This window comes from Canis lupus, chromosome 5 (assembly GCF_048164855.1).
Source record: "Canis lupus baileyi chromosome 5, mCanLup2.hap1, whole genome shotgun sequence".
NCBI lineage: Eukaryota > Metazoa > Chordata > Mammalia > Carnivora > Canidae > Canis > Canis lupus.
This window is the reverse complement of record NC_132842.1, coordinates 59,997,806-60,011,403: the sequence shown is the minus strand read 5'-3', so window position 1 is coordinate 60,011,403 and position 13,598 is coordinate 59,997,806. Positions and strand designations below refer to the sequence as shown.

Below are 13,598 nucleotides of genomic sequence, written 5' to 3'. Positions count from 1 at the left end.
CAGCCCTAGAAGGCACAATGTGGACATCAGCCGGGTGCCCTGGGGTGGGGGTGGGGGTATCCTGGTTAGAAGCCAGGTGTCTTTCCTGGTCCCTTCCCCTCACACCCTGCAGACTTACCCCAAGCCTCACCTATTGGTAGAAGTCTCCTTGCATCCCCAGAGGGCAACTTACCCCCCTACTAGGAGAGGCTGCTCTGGGCCCCAGGCTTCCCCTTCCTCATCCACTCAACTCGAGGCACCAGGGAGCCCCAGTGTGTTCTCTTGGCCCCTGGAGCCCCACCTTGTCACCCCCTGTGCCTGCCTCCATGGCCAGAGCATATCATTTCTGAAGGCCCCTCCTCAGAGCCTCCCTCTCCTGGTTACCCGCTGACTCAGCCCCAGAACCCCGGGCTCTGTGACCAGAGCCAGGAGCTGGAACCAGGAGTCCTGGCTCAGCCTCCTGCAGGCTGGGTGACTTTGGGCAAATGGCTCTAATACCTTATGCCTCAGCTTTCTCATCTCCAGAGATGGGCAGCCTTCGTCCTCACTGTTAAAATTTTATTACAATAATTACCTTAACAGGGGCGCCTGGATGGCTTAAGTTGAGTGTCTGCCTTCAGCTCAGGGTGTGATCCCAAGGTCTGGGGATCAAGTCCTGCATCAGGCTCCCCGCAGGGAGCCTGCTTCTCCCTCTGCCTGTGTCTCCGCCTCTCTCTCTCTTTGTGTCTCTCTGTGAATAAATAAATAAATAAATCTTTTTAAAAAATTACCTTAACATAAAGAAATCCAAGAGCAGCCTGCCTCACCTAAATATATGCTTCTCATGCAGTCAGTCCATGGTGGCGTTTGTCCCTGTGACCCCCTACTCCTTATCCTGTGCATGCTCAGGTTTGACCTGTTCACAGGCACAGACCCGCTGCATTCTACGGCTTCACTTGACACGGTTTTCCCAACTACAGCCTTTGTTCTTGCTTTCCCGCTCCCATCTCTGATGCCCCGTGACCCTTAGGACACCTCATCCACAGCCACCTGGTGTCCTTCCACACCCTCCTCCATGTGCACACACACGTGGACACAGACCAAGGGGTTTTTGACATTGTTAACAGACACGGGATTTGACCGTGTGAGATCTCTGCGGTGAGATTTTGTCTCATGACAGCACATCGTGGCTTTCCTGAAACATGGAGTCAATGAACTTTTTCCATAAAATGTTTATTTTAGAATAGTTTTAAGGCCTGACTTACGGAAGAGTTGCCAACCTAGTCCAGAGATTGCCTCCACCCATTGCCCCTGCCCCTACTCAGTTGTTAGTATCACCTGTCATGGTACATTTGTCACAACAGAGACACCAACCTTGCTCTGTTAACCACACTCCAGGCTTTATTCAAATGTCCCCAGTTCTTCACCTGGGACCCTTTCTCTGACCCAGAATCCCATCCAGGATCCCACGTTGCATTTAGGCATCATGCTCTCAGCCTGTCGGGTCTGTGACAGTTTCTTAGTGTTTTTTTGTCATGACTTGGAACGTTTTGAGGAGTACTCGATAGATATTTTGTGAAATGTCCCTCAGTGTGAGGGTGTCTGATGTTTCTCTCATGGGGCAGCTAGGATCCAGGGTTTGGAGGAAGATGACCACAGAGGTGAAGTACCCTTCTCATCCCATCTCAGAGCCTCATGTTGATCTTGACCTTGACCGCCTGGCCAAGCTAGTGTTTGTCAGATTGCCCCCACTGTGAAGTTACTTTTTAATTAAAAAAAAATACTTATAGAGACTTTTGAGCATATATAAAAGCAGAGTGAATAGTGGTATAGGCTCTCAGTTCCTGTCTACTTTCCTCAATAATTATCATGCCCTGGCCCCGACACACACACATGCACACACATTATTTTAAAGCAATCCCAGTCACCTCACAACTTCATTGTAGTTATTTTAAGTATATGTAGCTAAAAGGTAAGTACCCTTTTTTTAAAAAGATTTATTTATTTATTTGAGAGGGAGTGAGATGGAGGAGAGGGAAAGAGAATCTGAAGCAGACTTTGTGGCCAGTACAGAACTAAGATGCAGGGCACGATCTCACAACCCTGAGATCATGACCTGAACTGAAACTGAGAGTTGGCCACTTAACTGACTGAGCCACCCAGGAGTCTCTATTTATTTTTTTAGTATAACCTCAAAACCATTATCAGACCTAAAATATTAATGTTTTTATGAGACATACAAAAGTCATCAAGGAGCCCATGAATTATTAATTGTCCCCGACTTCTCTAATGTGTTTTTACACAACATGTGTATATTTGTGCCTTTTATTTTTATTTATTTTTTGTGCCTTTTATTTTTAATTTTTTTATATTTGTGCCTTTTAGCTTTAACCCTCTGCAGTTTAGATGTGCCACAGGCTCTTCAACCACCCCTCTCTAGAGTCTAAATGGACACTCAGGCTGCTTCTGGTAGCATGGCTGCAAAAAGTGCTGCAAAAAAGCCCTCTTCCATCATGAAATTGCTAAGCACCACCTGTATACCAGGTCCTGAGCCAGGCCCTGGAGGGGGCACAAGGATAGCTGGACATCACTACCTACCATGACTCACCTTCTGCAGCATAGACTGCCTCAGGCAGTGCTGGGTGGTCTGTGCACATGGGGATCTGAGGGCCCCCCTCGCTCAGTTGTGGCTGAAAAAAGTGAGATAGTCGCATGAAAGCACTTGGCCAACTGTAGAGTGTTGGGACCACATACAGGAATATTGTTATCAATGTACTTAATGCTGAACTCCAGTAATTGGATGCCAGGGAAAGTGATGGGGCTCTGGCCCCCAAATTTTATCACTGCAAATCTATCTACTTTGCCTGGGTACATCTTGGCATTCCATGTGAGATGTTGTCATGGGCAAAGCTTCTATTGCCTAAAAAAAGTGTGTAAAGCCCACAGTGACCCAACCAGAGGCCATAGCATGATGTATCATCTAGAGCCTGGTGGGAAACCGTGTAGGGAGGTGTTGTGGGCGGACCACCCCTCAGTGAAGGCCCCCTGTGCTGCCAGTGCTCGGAGCCCTAGGCCCAGTCCTGGGACAGAGGGTGCAGAGGTTCCTCCAGGAGGCTTCCAGCTCCGGAATCATGTGGCCCTTCCCACTGTCCCTCTCAACCAGCAGTCACAATGCACAGCAGTGTACTCAACCTCTGAGAAGTCCTGCTGCAAACCCAACTATTTGATTTGGCTTAACCAGCACTTTCCAAACTTATATGACCTTTCCTTCCCTCCAGCCTCAATGATAATTCAAGGGCCCAGAGTTTGGAAGGAATGTGTTGAGGGCCCTGGCTGGGAGGGTGCACTCCTGGCTTTCTCCAAGGCTCCCTCACCTCATTCAGATGCTCTGTTTCACAGATTGTCCTTTGAGGTCCTGAGCGACCAGAGCCTGGAGACCCTGCTGCAGCACTTACCCCGGCTGCCCCAGCTAAGCCTGCTGCAGTAAGATCAAGTTTTCCCATTTCCCTGGGCTGGGCTGGGCTGAGGCTCTCGGCTTGGCAAAGCCGTCCCTCCTTCCCCGCCACTCCTTTCTCTTGGGCTGTTATATCATTCATTGTGTCTGGCACTGCTGGGAGCTCTTCCCTAATACCTCACTAACCTCGGGGGGTTGAGGGGTGCTATGTGATCAGTTTCCTCATCTGAAAAATGGGACTCCTATTCCCCAACCACTCCCCCAGGGTAGGGATTCAAGCAAGATAGTGGCTCTCCAGACACCTTGAAGACTGGAAGGTCTATGGTAAATGGGCTGCTATACTTCTCCTCACCTGTGGAAAGGTCACCAGCTCCTAGAAAGGGACTTCACAGATATAGGTGGTGTATATGTCACACACCAGTTTTTAAAGGTCACCGTCTCACTCCGCAAAAGGGGAACTTAAGCAGCGTCCTCAAAAGTATTTAAAAACTCTACTTTCTAATTTCAGCTCAGACTGGTTAGAATTTAAAAAGGATTTTCTTTAAATACCCTTCCAGCAGGGGAGAAAGCAGCTGCAGCTGGGATGGAAAGATACAACGGGAAATTAAATCATACCATTAATAACAGCAACATAAGTCCTAATGCTAAGGCTCTCTGGGACGCTCGAGGCAGCTCACTTCACAGCCAGATCTTGCCTCTCCCCGAGTCCCACCAGGAAGGAAAGCAGGAGCTGTGGGCCACTCCAGAGGTGGGCAGATGCGCCTTTGGACACACAAAGTGGCAGGCTAAGATGAGCAGGTGGGAAACCCTGGACCAGGGAGGGACTTCTCTGTGCCCACGTCACACAGCACCAGCCCCCAGCTCTCCTCTGTCTTTGGAATGAGGCAGCCAGCCTGCCCCTTGCCAGGGCTTACACTTTGTACTACTCAGTCCATACACTTTGGAGGGCTGGAGATACAGCAAAGAGGGAGGAGGAAAAGAGACGAGGTCCTTGTCTTCTTAGAGCTTACCTTGTAGTAGAGGGAGCCGGACAATGAGCAAGGAAGACGAATTCAGACAGTGAGAAGGTATTTTTCTAGATAATGTGATAGAATGCCTGCAAAGGTGAGGGTAGTCAGGGGATGCCTCTGAGGACAGATACTAAGGTTCAATATGAAGGACCAAAGGGACCCAGCCTTGTGAAGAACAGGGAACTGCATTCCAAACAGAGGGAAGAGCATGTATGAGGTTCTGAGGCAAGGAACAGTCAGAAGGGTGATGTGGCCAGCTCACTGGCAGGAGGAGAGGTGGAGAGAGGGACCTGGGAGCCATGGGGAGGGGCCTGGGGGTTTTGTTCAAGGGGACTTGAAAGGCAAAGGCATGAGGCTTGTTTTCTTTCTTTTTTTTTCTTTTTTAAGATTGTATTTATTTGAGAGAGACTGAGCATAAGCAGGGGGAGTGGCAGGCAGAGCAAGAGGGAGAAGCAGGCTCCCTGCTGAGCCAAAGGCAGACTGAGCCACCCAGGCACCCCTGTGATATGTGTTTTCAAAAGCTCAGTCTGGCTGCTGGGAAGAAAAAGGGTCTAGGGACAAGAGTGGAAATGAGAGCAGGGAAGAGGCTGTGTGGGGTCAGAGATGGTATGGGCCAGGGATTGGTGGGGCTGGGGCAGAAGCAGGTGGATTCTGGGTGGATCTTGAGAGTGGAACAGGCAAGACAAGCTGATGGAGGGGTTATGGGGCGAGGGACATGGAGGTGCCAAGGATGCCTCCAAAGGCAAGATGGAGCCATCTCACTTTCTCTAAGGCAGCGGTTCACAGCCACCAGGGGATTTTGCCCCTCGGGGACATGTGGCAATGGAGACATTTTCCATTGTCATGGCAGAGGGCAGTAGATGGAGAGAGGGGGGCTACAAATGGTGTTTAGTGAGTAGAGGTCTGGCATGATGCTAATCATCCGACTGGACAGCCCCCAACAACAACGAGTGATCTAGTCCCAAATCACTGAGAAACGACTCCAAGGGCCTAAAGCTTCCCACTCCCTTTCAGCAGGTCTCGCCTGTTAAGTCTGTGCTTGAGGACAGAAACAATATAATAATAAAACAGGCATGGGCATCTCACCAGGTAGTGCACCAGCTTGATATAATGAGGTCCTCACTACACGTGCGAGGAAGGTATACCATGAGCAGGCCTAGTTTTCCAGAAATTAAGTGACTGGTCCAAGGACACGGTGTGCCAATAAGCAGATGTGGGTCTCAAACCCAAGTCTGCATGACTCTATAAGTCATTATTTGTCCATCCTGGGTCCCTGCCTTTCCCCCTTGATTGCCTTGCTGACCTGCCAGCCCTCCTTCTCCTCTTTCTCCTTTGCCTCCAGACCATCCAGGCTACTTGCCCCCTCTTGCTTGGCTCCAACTTGCCTACATAAGGCCCCGCTCCTTTCCTTCTCAGGCTAAGCCAGACGAGGCTTTCCCCAAAGAGCCTCCTCCTGCTGGCCGACCTCTTCAGCTTATGCCCCCGGGTTCAGAAGGTGGATATCAGGTGAGCATTACCCTTGGACAACTGGGTCTAGTCCTAGAGGGTTGTGCCTAGGTCCTGGTGGTGTAAGGGGGTGGGATGGAGGCAGTAGGACCCCAGTCAGGGGCTTGGCTTCTGGAGGAAGGGGTGGCCTGCTCCCAGGATCATCCTAAGGCTGTGGCCAAGGGTGGATAACTCAGGTGCTGTCTTCCCCAGGTCCCTGTATCACATGACACTGCACTTCAGGTCTGGCGAGGAGCATGAAGGCGAGTGCTGTGGGTAAGTCCCTGAAACTGCGCCCTGGCTGCTGATAGGTATTGGGGACAAGTAGACCTGCCTCTCGAATGCCTAGAGCAGAGTGCCGCCAACGCAGGGCATTTCCTTGAAAGGACCCAGCAAGGAGACTTGTTTCCTCCAACATCAAGAAGCAAGGTCCAGAGAGGGCCAGGCTTTGGCACAGGCACATAAAGAGTACCTGTCAGACTAGACCAGAGCTCTGGGGCCTGATCCAAGGAAAAGGACTTCTTAACCTGCCCACCAGGCTTTAAATGCCAGCTCCACAGGGCTTGGTGCCTTGCACAAGCTCCTTAACCCCTGTGACCCTCAGCTTCCACAGCTGAAAAGGGAGCCACCATGTTGCAGGATGTTTGCCAGGATTAATGGAGGCAATGTGTAAAGCGTGAGGCACACACAGATGCAAGTGTCCTGGCCCTGCTGGCTCCTGGACTGGTGCTCCATGGCTGCCTCGGTCAGGGGGAGGAGGTGCTGCATCAGAGGCAGGATAATGGGGCGGAGAACAACCTTCAAATGCAGAGATGATGTTTCTGGTAACTGTCTGAGGCCACTGGCTCACCAAGAGACCTTGGACCAGACCCTTCTCCTGTCTGCATCAGCCTCCTCCACTGTGAAGTAACAATAAATAGTATCAAAATATGTTGAATATCTGCAGGGCATCATTATAGAGCCTTCTCTGCGCACCAGGTCCTGTAAGCCTCACAGCTGTGGTCACATGGCAGTAACTGGGGACAGCCAGGCAATTCTCCAGTGTTCCCTGTCCCGGGGCCAACAGACTTTGCCCGGAAAGGTTAGATTGGAAGGAATTAGGATTTTGCAGGCCACACGATCTCTGTGACAGCCACCCAACCCCCCAATGTAGCTTGAATGCAGCAGGAATGATATATAAAGCAAATGCGCATGCCCGTGTGCCAGCAGAACGCTCTCATTTATGGACTCTGAGACTTGCATTTCAAATATTGTGTACGTGTCGCAAAGCATTCTTCTTTTGATTTTTTTTTCTCCACCATTTGAAAGTGAAGAAATTATTCTTAGTTTGCAAAAACCAGGGGGTCCTAGGCAGGAGTTTCCCACCTCCTGTCCTAGCCCAATGCTACCCCTGACTTCTAGAATGCCTCGATTGTTTCTAATTTCCAAGGTTTCCAAACTGTAGAACCGAGACCAGGATTAGATGATTTTTAAGGCACGAGTACAGTAGTTCAATGTCACTGAGTCCCATAGTGAGATCATTATTCCCTTTTCGATTCTCCATCTGATTAAGGCCAAGAGGAAGTCGGGGTTGGGTGTTGGCATGATTTTAGCACAGCTGTAATATTTACTGAGCCCCCCCCCCCTTTTTTTAGTAAAGGGAGAGAGCCTTCAGCAAGGAAACTCTGGCCGGAATTTAATAATGATATTTGGCTCTTGTTTCATGCGTCCTTCTGCTTATGGTCCGTTTGTAGCATGTGTGCCACTTTTCCATTTGAGTGAATAACACAAGATTTCCTTTTACAATAAATGCATCTAGTGAAAAAGAACAAGCTGATTTAAAAATAGGAAGTAAATAATAGTATAATAAAGAACTTAGGAACAGGGAAAAAAATCAGGAAGGAGAGGACCAGTGATAAAAATCTGAGCTATTGATTTTAGGTACTTTCTGATTTTAAGATTCTTCTTCCCTTTTTTTTCTTTTTAGTTGTTGGCTGGTTATAGGTCCTTCATTTACCTTATTGGATAGTATTAATTTAGACCTTTCAAAGGCAGGCTTACTGTTACTTTGTGTGTGGCTATTTACTTATTTATTCATTTTGATTAAAGTACAGTTGACCTACAGTGTTGTATTAGTTGTAGGTGTGCAACCTAGTGATTGGACAACTCCGTACATTAGGCCACACTCACCGCGAGAAGTACAGTCACCATCTGTCACCGTACAATGTTATTACAATATTATTGACTCTATTCCCTATGCTGTACTTTTCATCCCCTTGGCCTATTTTATAGCTGGGAGTTTGTACCTCTGAATCCCCTTCACCTCAATTCCAGTATCAAAGGCAAGAACAGGCATCACCCTTCTCTCCCTCCCCACCCTGCATATCTCGTCAGCAGTGTGACCCCAAGAGGTTGGGGTCTCAAGTTTCCAACTCAAGCTTGAATGAGAGCCACCTAGAAACCCTTGCCCCTATGGTCTCTGATTCAGTGGGTCTGGGCTGAGTTCTGAGAAATTGCATCTGAACATGTTCCCAAGTGATGCAGGTGTGGCTGGTGAGGGATCATACCCTGGGAACCACCTTCCCAGAAGGAGCCTGGGAGTGCCAGGTGGGATCTGCTGTGCAGGAGGTGGAAGGGGTGGATGATGGGTAGTTCCAGAGAATCCAACCTTGGGTGAGGCCCATGGGAACTGGAGGCCACACCCAGGACAAGCCAGGGCAGCGCACATCAGCGTGGCTCAGCACACCATCCTTGGGATTGTTTCCCCTCCTCCAGCAGGTTCACGGGCTGTGGCCTTAGTCAGGAGCATGTGGAGCCGCTCTGCTGGTTGCTGAGCAAATGCGAAGACCTCAACCAGTTGGAGTAAGTTGGGGGCGGGAGAAGAGGGGGAGGAGCACAGGAGCTGTGCTTGGGTGGCACTGGAGGGGTGGGCATGTGTGTGCATGTGTGTGCCACGTGCATGTGCATCCACTGAACACCTCTCAGGCCAGCTAACAGGGATGCCTGGGACACATCGAGGGTCATATCCATTAGATTTCTCTGTACGCATTTCATCCCTTCCACTCCCCACTCTTGCTGTGATGGAGCTGATAGTTCAGGGGGTACCCCTTGATCTAATTTGGGAAGCCCTTCAAGAAGAGGCTACAGGAGCTCCTGGGCTTCATGAGGATCAAGATATTGGAGCTCTGTCAGCAGATAAGAACCAAAATGAAGAATTCCTTGGTCTGCCTGGCAGGTGGTTAAAAGCACCCAGTAGCTCAGCCTGAGGAGAGTCATGGAGCCAGCTGGGGTGGGGCCTCGTGGGCTCTTGTGTTGTGGAGAGGTGGTATCTGCCTGGCTTGTCTTGGGTCCCCAAATAGTGCCACCCCCTCATGGGTAGAAAAATAAAAATAGGTGACACCTTCTGAGCACCTTCACCGCTGTGCTAAGTTCTTTACATACTCTTTTTATCCTTCCAAAACTCTAGGTACTGCTGTCTCCGTTTTATTATTTTTTTAAGATTTTATTTACTTATTCATGAGAGACACAGAGAGAGGCCAAGACAGAGGGAGAAGCAGGTTTCCCACTGAGCAGGGAACCCAATGGGAGACTCGATCCCAGGGCCCTGAGATCACAACCTGAGCCAAAAGCAGATGCTTAACTGACTGAGCCACCCAGGCTCCCTGTTGTCGCCATTTTATAGATGGGATTTAGGAACTTGCCCAAGGTCACACAGCTAGGATGATGCAGTCTGTGCTCACAACTGTTAGGCGTCCAGCTTAGGACCAGTGGGACATAAAGACAGCAGTCCACAACACACACACACACAAGTGCATGTGCACCCACAAAATTTAAATTCCTGCTGTGATGTGGCCAAGAAGAGAAATGGGGCCAGTGGAAATCACATATTAGAAAGCAGTACGTCTTTGGATTTTTCTGTTTTCAATTATAGAGGGAAATTTTTCTAGTTGTAAAGATCACTTTATCAACTGGCTTTTGGAGACCAATTTTTAATTTTTAAAGCCTCTCCTGAAAAGACAAAATAGCCTCAAAAGTGTCATCATCAAGGACAAACTGAGTTCGAAGATGCAGGACAAAAATCCAATGTTACAGGGCACACTGGTTATACTATTCCCAAAAGCATAAACACCCAAAGAAGCGACAAGGAAGCAAAATAAAGTATTCAAGTACAATTTCCGTCTGAGATTGTGTTCCCAAATTAAAAGAAGAAATCTCCTGGGTAAATGCAGCCTCCAAACATCTTCCTTTTTTCCTGCATGTACTCTCGTTCGGAAGTTGTGGTTCTCACCTGACATAAGCCATAGGGCATAGTAAAAGTAAATGGGTTTTTCTGACTCCAGGAAGCCTGCTGGAGGCACGGGGGCCAGTGCAGGAGCTGTTGTGTGCCAGGTGATCATCCTGGGGGTGCTGGAGATGACAGTGCAGGGACGGGGGTGGGCATGTGCTGTCCAGTCACAGTGACAGTGGTGGTGATATTGGCACAGAAGTAGTCCTGTGCGTGTCAAGCAGCAGTGATGGTGACTGGGGAGAGCGGGCTCCGGCTGAGGGGCATGTCTGACCACCAACAACCAACTCTTCCTACCTCTTGCAGCCTCTCAGCAAACATGCTGGGTGATGATGGGCTCAGGTGCCTCCTGGAATGTCTGCCTCAATTGCCCATCTCTGGTTCGCTTGAGTAAGTGGTGAGCAGCCTGGGGGACAGCAGGGAGGAGGAAGCCCACCCCCCACATGCACACCTAGGCAGAGGTCCCACCAGACATCCAGGAGAGGCTGGGACTAAAGCATGGTGACCCAAGCTGACTTTGGGACAAGGAGGTGACAGTTTATCCCTAACCAGGGGACACAGGACCTCAGCTGTCCCAGCTCCTAGTCCATCCTGTCCCTCTGACTAAATCTACAGGACACAGATTTAGAGATGTCCCCACAGCAGGGAGGGTCCCTAGGAAGTCACCCACGCTCTCAGCCAATCTCCCCAGGGATCTGGGAGACTGGTGACCAGAGGCCAGATACAGTGGGTTGCTGGGTAACTGAGCTTTGGGCTCTGGGCGTCCCTGAGCCGCTGGGGCTGGAGTTGCCAGCCTGGCCTCCTCGACCCTGTCTCAGCCCCAGCAGCTGCAGCTCCTGCAGGACGACGCAGGGCCGGGTGCCTGTCCTGCCCATGGAGGGAGAGTGCCCCACTGGCTTCTCCCTGGCCCTCGGTGTCTGACCTGGAGAATGGACATTGAAGACTGTCCTCCTGGAGATGACAGCTGGAGGAGAGGACACAAGGGGTGGGGCTGGGCAGGGCTGCACCAAGGTCCTGCCCTCACTCCCCATCCTGAGCCTTGTTTCTCCTCCAGCCTGAGTCACAACAGCATCTCCCTAGAGAGTGCCCTGGGCCTGGTGAAGACACTCCCCTCCTGCCCGCACATCCGGGAGGCTTCTGTGAAGTAAGCCATGGGTGCCACTTGCTGATGGTGGGGAGAAGCAAGGTTCCCACGCTCAGCAATCCTCTGTGACCTGAGGCAATATGCACCCCTCTCTGAGTCTCAGGGTTCCCTGAACGGACGACCCGCTTTCCATCCTCTGAGGCCTGTGTGATCTGGGGACCAGGGAGGTCATGGGGTGGGGAAGGCCAGGGTTCCATGTCCTCGCAGGATGAGTTGAGGGTCTCGTGTGGTCTCTCCTTGTGTGGCGTCTCCCTTTCCCTGTCCCTACGGGCCCAGCGCCCTCGCCTCCTGCACCCCTGGTGTCTAGGGCTCGGGAAGCTGGGCCTCCGACCTCCCCACACCCTTGTCTCTGCAGCCTGGGCTCTGAGCAGAGCTTCTGGATCTACTTCTCCCGAAAGGAGGAGGCCGGGAAGACACTAAGGTAATGCCTGGTCTGGGGTGGGAATGGGGAAGCGGAGGCTGGTCCTGTGGCAGCCTCCACGCCTTCTTTATCTTCACTGGGCCCTTTCTCCCTTTAGCTACCCTGCTTCCTACCCACTGCCTGGGTTTGCCTCCCCCAGATCTGCCCCCGACCCCCACACACACACCTCCAGTCCTTAGGCCCGGCCTTAACTATAAGTCTGGAGGCTTCTGAGTACCATGGTTAAGAGGCTCAGACTCTGGAGCCACCTGAGGGTAAATCCCAGCTCTACCGTTTACCAGCTGTGTGACCTCAAACAAGTGATTTAACCTCTCTGTGTTTCAGTTCCTCATCTGTAAGATGGGAATAATAGTAAGACCTACCCTTTAGGGTTATTATGAGGATTAAAGGAGTTGACATGTATAAAGTGCCTGGCAAGGGCCTGGCTCACTTGAGTGCTCTATCATTGCTGTTATTATTACCGGCTGGTAGCCTGGGATGCTCTCTCTCAGCCTCACCACCAAGGAAGAGGGTCACTTCCTCCGTATGTCGTTTCTTCAGCTGTGATCGTGGCCTCTGAACTGGGCTGTCACCTCTGGCCAGGCCTCCTCCAATCCATTCACTTCAAAGCCCCCAGAGGGATCCTCTCGGCACACATCAGACTGTGCTCCCCACTGCACTAAGCCTGTTTGTGGCTCCCCATTGCCCCCAGGATAAGGTTCAATTCCTTAGCTTCTTCTTCCTCTTCTGATCTAGCTGCCACTTCCCATCGTGCTCCCCCTCACTGTACACAAATACACCACACCACACTCAAACCACACATACGTACACACACCATACCGCACACCACACCGTACTTACACCACACACAGATGTGCATAGTCTACATACGTATGCATCCATATATATAACACACATCCAGATGCACACATACCACACAAGCACACTCATACACATCACCCGTACACACCTACAGAACACACACACAGATGCACACATACCACACAAACATGCCCACAACACACATGCACACACATATTCAGCCCAAATGGCTTTCGCTTCTTGCTCACTGAACACCCACTGCCCAGTTAAAGCTTCCTTCCCACCGGGCACTCAGTCTGACACTCTCTTCCCCATGTTTTCCAAGATAAAATTCTCCTAAGCCTTTAATACCCAGCTGCAATGTCAGCCTCTCATGGAAGTCTCCAGGGATCCCTGTCCAACGAGAGTCAACTGCTCTGTGGGGCCTGTCTGCTGGCCACCCAGGGCCAGAGTGCCAGGAGGGTGGGGTCCCAGCAAGACCCCTAGGCCTCCTGCCTCCAAGAGAGCCAGGAGTAAAGCTTTACTGGGGAGTAGGGAGTGGGTTTAGAGTCTGGAGTCAGACTGACTTGGATAGAAACTCAGTTCCACCCTTACTTCTCACCTGCTGTGTCCTTGGGTTAGTCAGTTTCTCTGCCTATAAATGATGTGGTTGGAATCCCACGAGATGTCGTGTGTCAGGCAACCCTACCTGGATGCTGGCACAGGGCCTGGCTAATAGTCAGGGCTTGATGAGTGATACTCTCAACCCTTTCCTGGCAGGGGGCAGGGGGATCTCTCTCAGGAGATAGGAAGCTCCCAAAACAGGGGCCGCATCTTTGGCTTGTGCCCAGGCCCTGATTCCAGGCTGTTGGCTCAGTGTGGGGTACCCCATAGGCCCTGGGGGGGAGATGGGACTCTAACAGGCTTCATCCCGACTCTGCCCCTTCCCCTCTGCCCTCAGGCTGAGCCAGTGCAACCTCATGCCAGAGCATGTGCCCAGACTGGCCACCCACCTGAACCAGGCCCTGAAGCTGACAGCGCTCACGTGAGTGATGGGGTCCACCCACAGGCGCAAGGGAGGG

The 13,598-nt window shown here is 51.0% G+C and overlaps 1 protein-coding gene across 9 annotated transcripts in view; it reads left to right on the top strand.

The window, feature by feature from the left end:
* NLRC5 (NLR family CARD domain containing 5) overlaps positions 1 to 13,598 on the top strand; it is a 79,297-nt gene that overhangs the window by 48,801 nt on the left and 16,898 nt on the right. For 6 of the 9 annotated variants that reach the window (XM_072827000.1, XM_072827002.1, XM_072826997.1 and 3 more), the window contains 8 exons: positions 3,358 to 3,441; positions 5,839 to 5,928; positions 6,121 to 6,183; positions 8,662 to 8,748; positions 10,478 to 10,561; positions 11,226 to 11,315; positions 11,671 to 11,736; positions 13,478 to 13,561. In XM_072827000.1, the coding sequence (XP_072683101.1) occupies positions 3,358 to 3,441; positions 5,839 to 5,928; positions 6,121 to 6,183; positions 8,662 to 8,748; positions 10,478 to 10,561; positions 11,226 to 11,315; positions 11,671 to 11,736; positions 13,478 to 13,561 (648 nt within the window). The remainder of the gene's footprint in view (positions 1 to 3,357; positions 3,442 to 5,838; positions 5,929 to 6,120; positions 6,184 to 8,661; positions 8,749 to 10,477; positions 10,562 to 11,225; positions 11,316 to 11,670; positions 11,737 to 13,477; positions 13,562 to 13,598) is intronic. The other 3 variants (XM_072827006.1, XM_072826998.1, XM_072827004.1) reach the window with 2 other exon arrangements.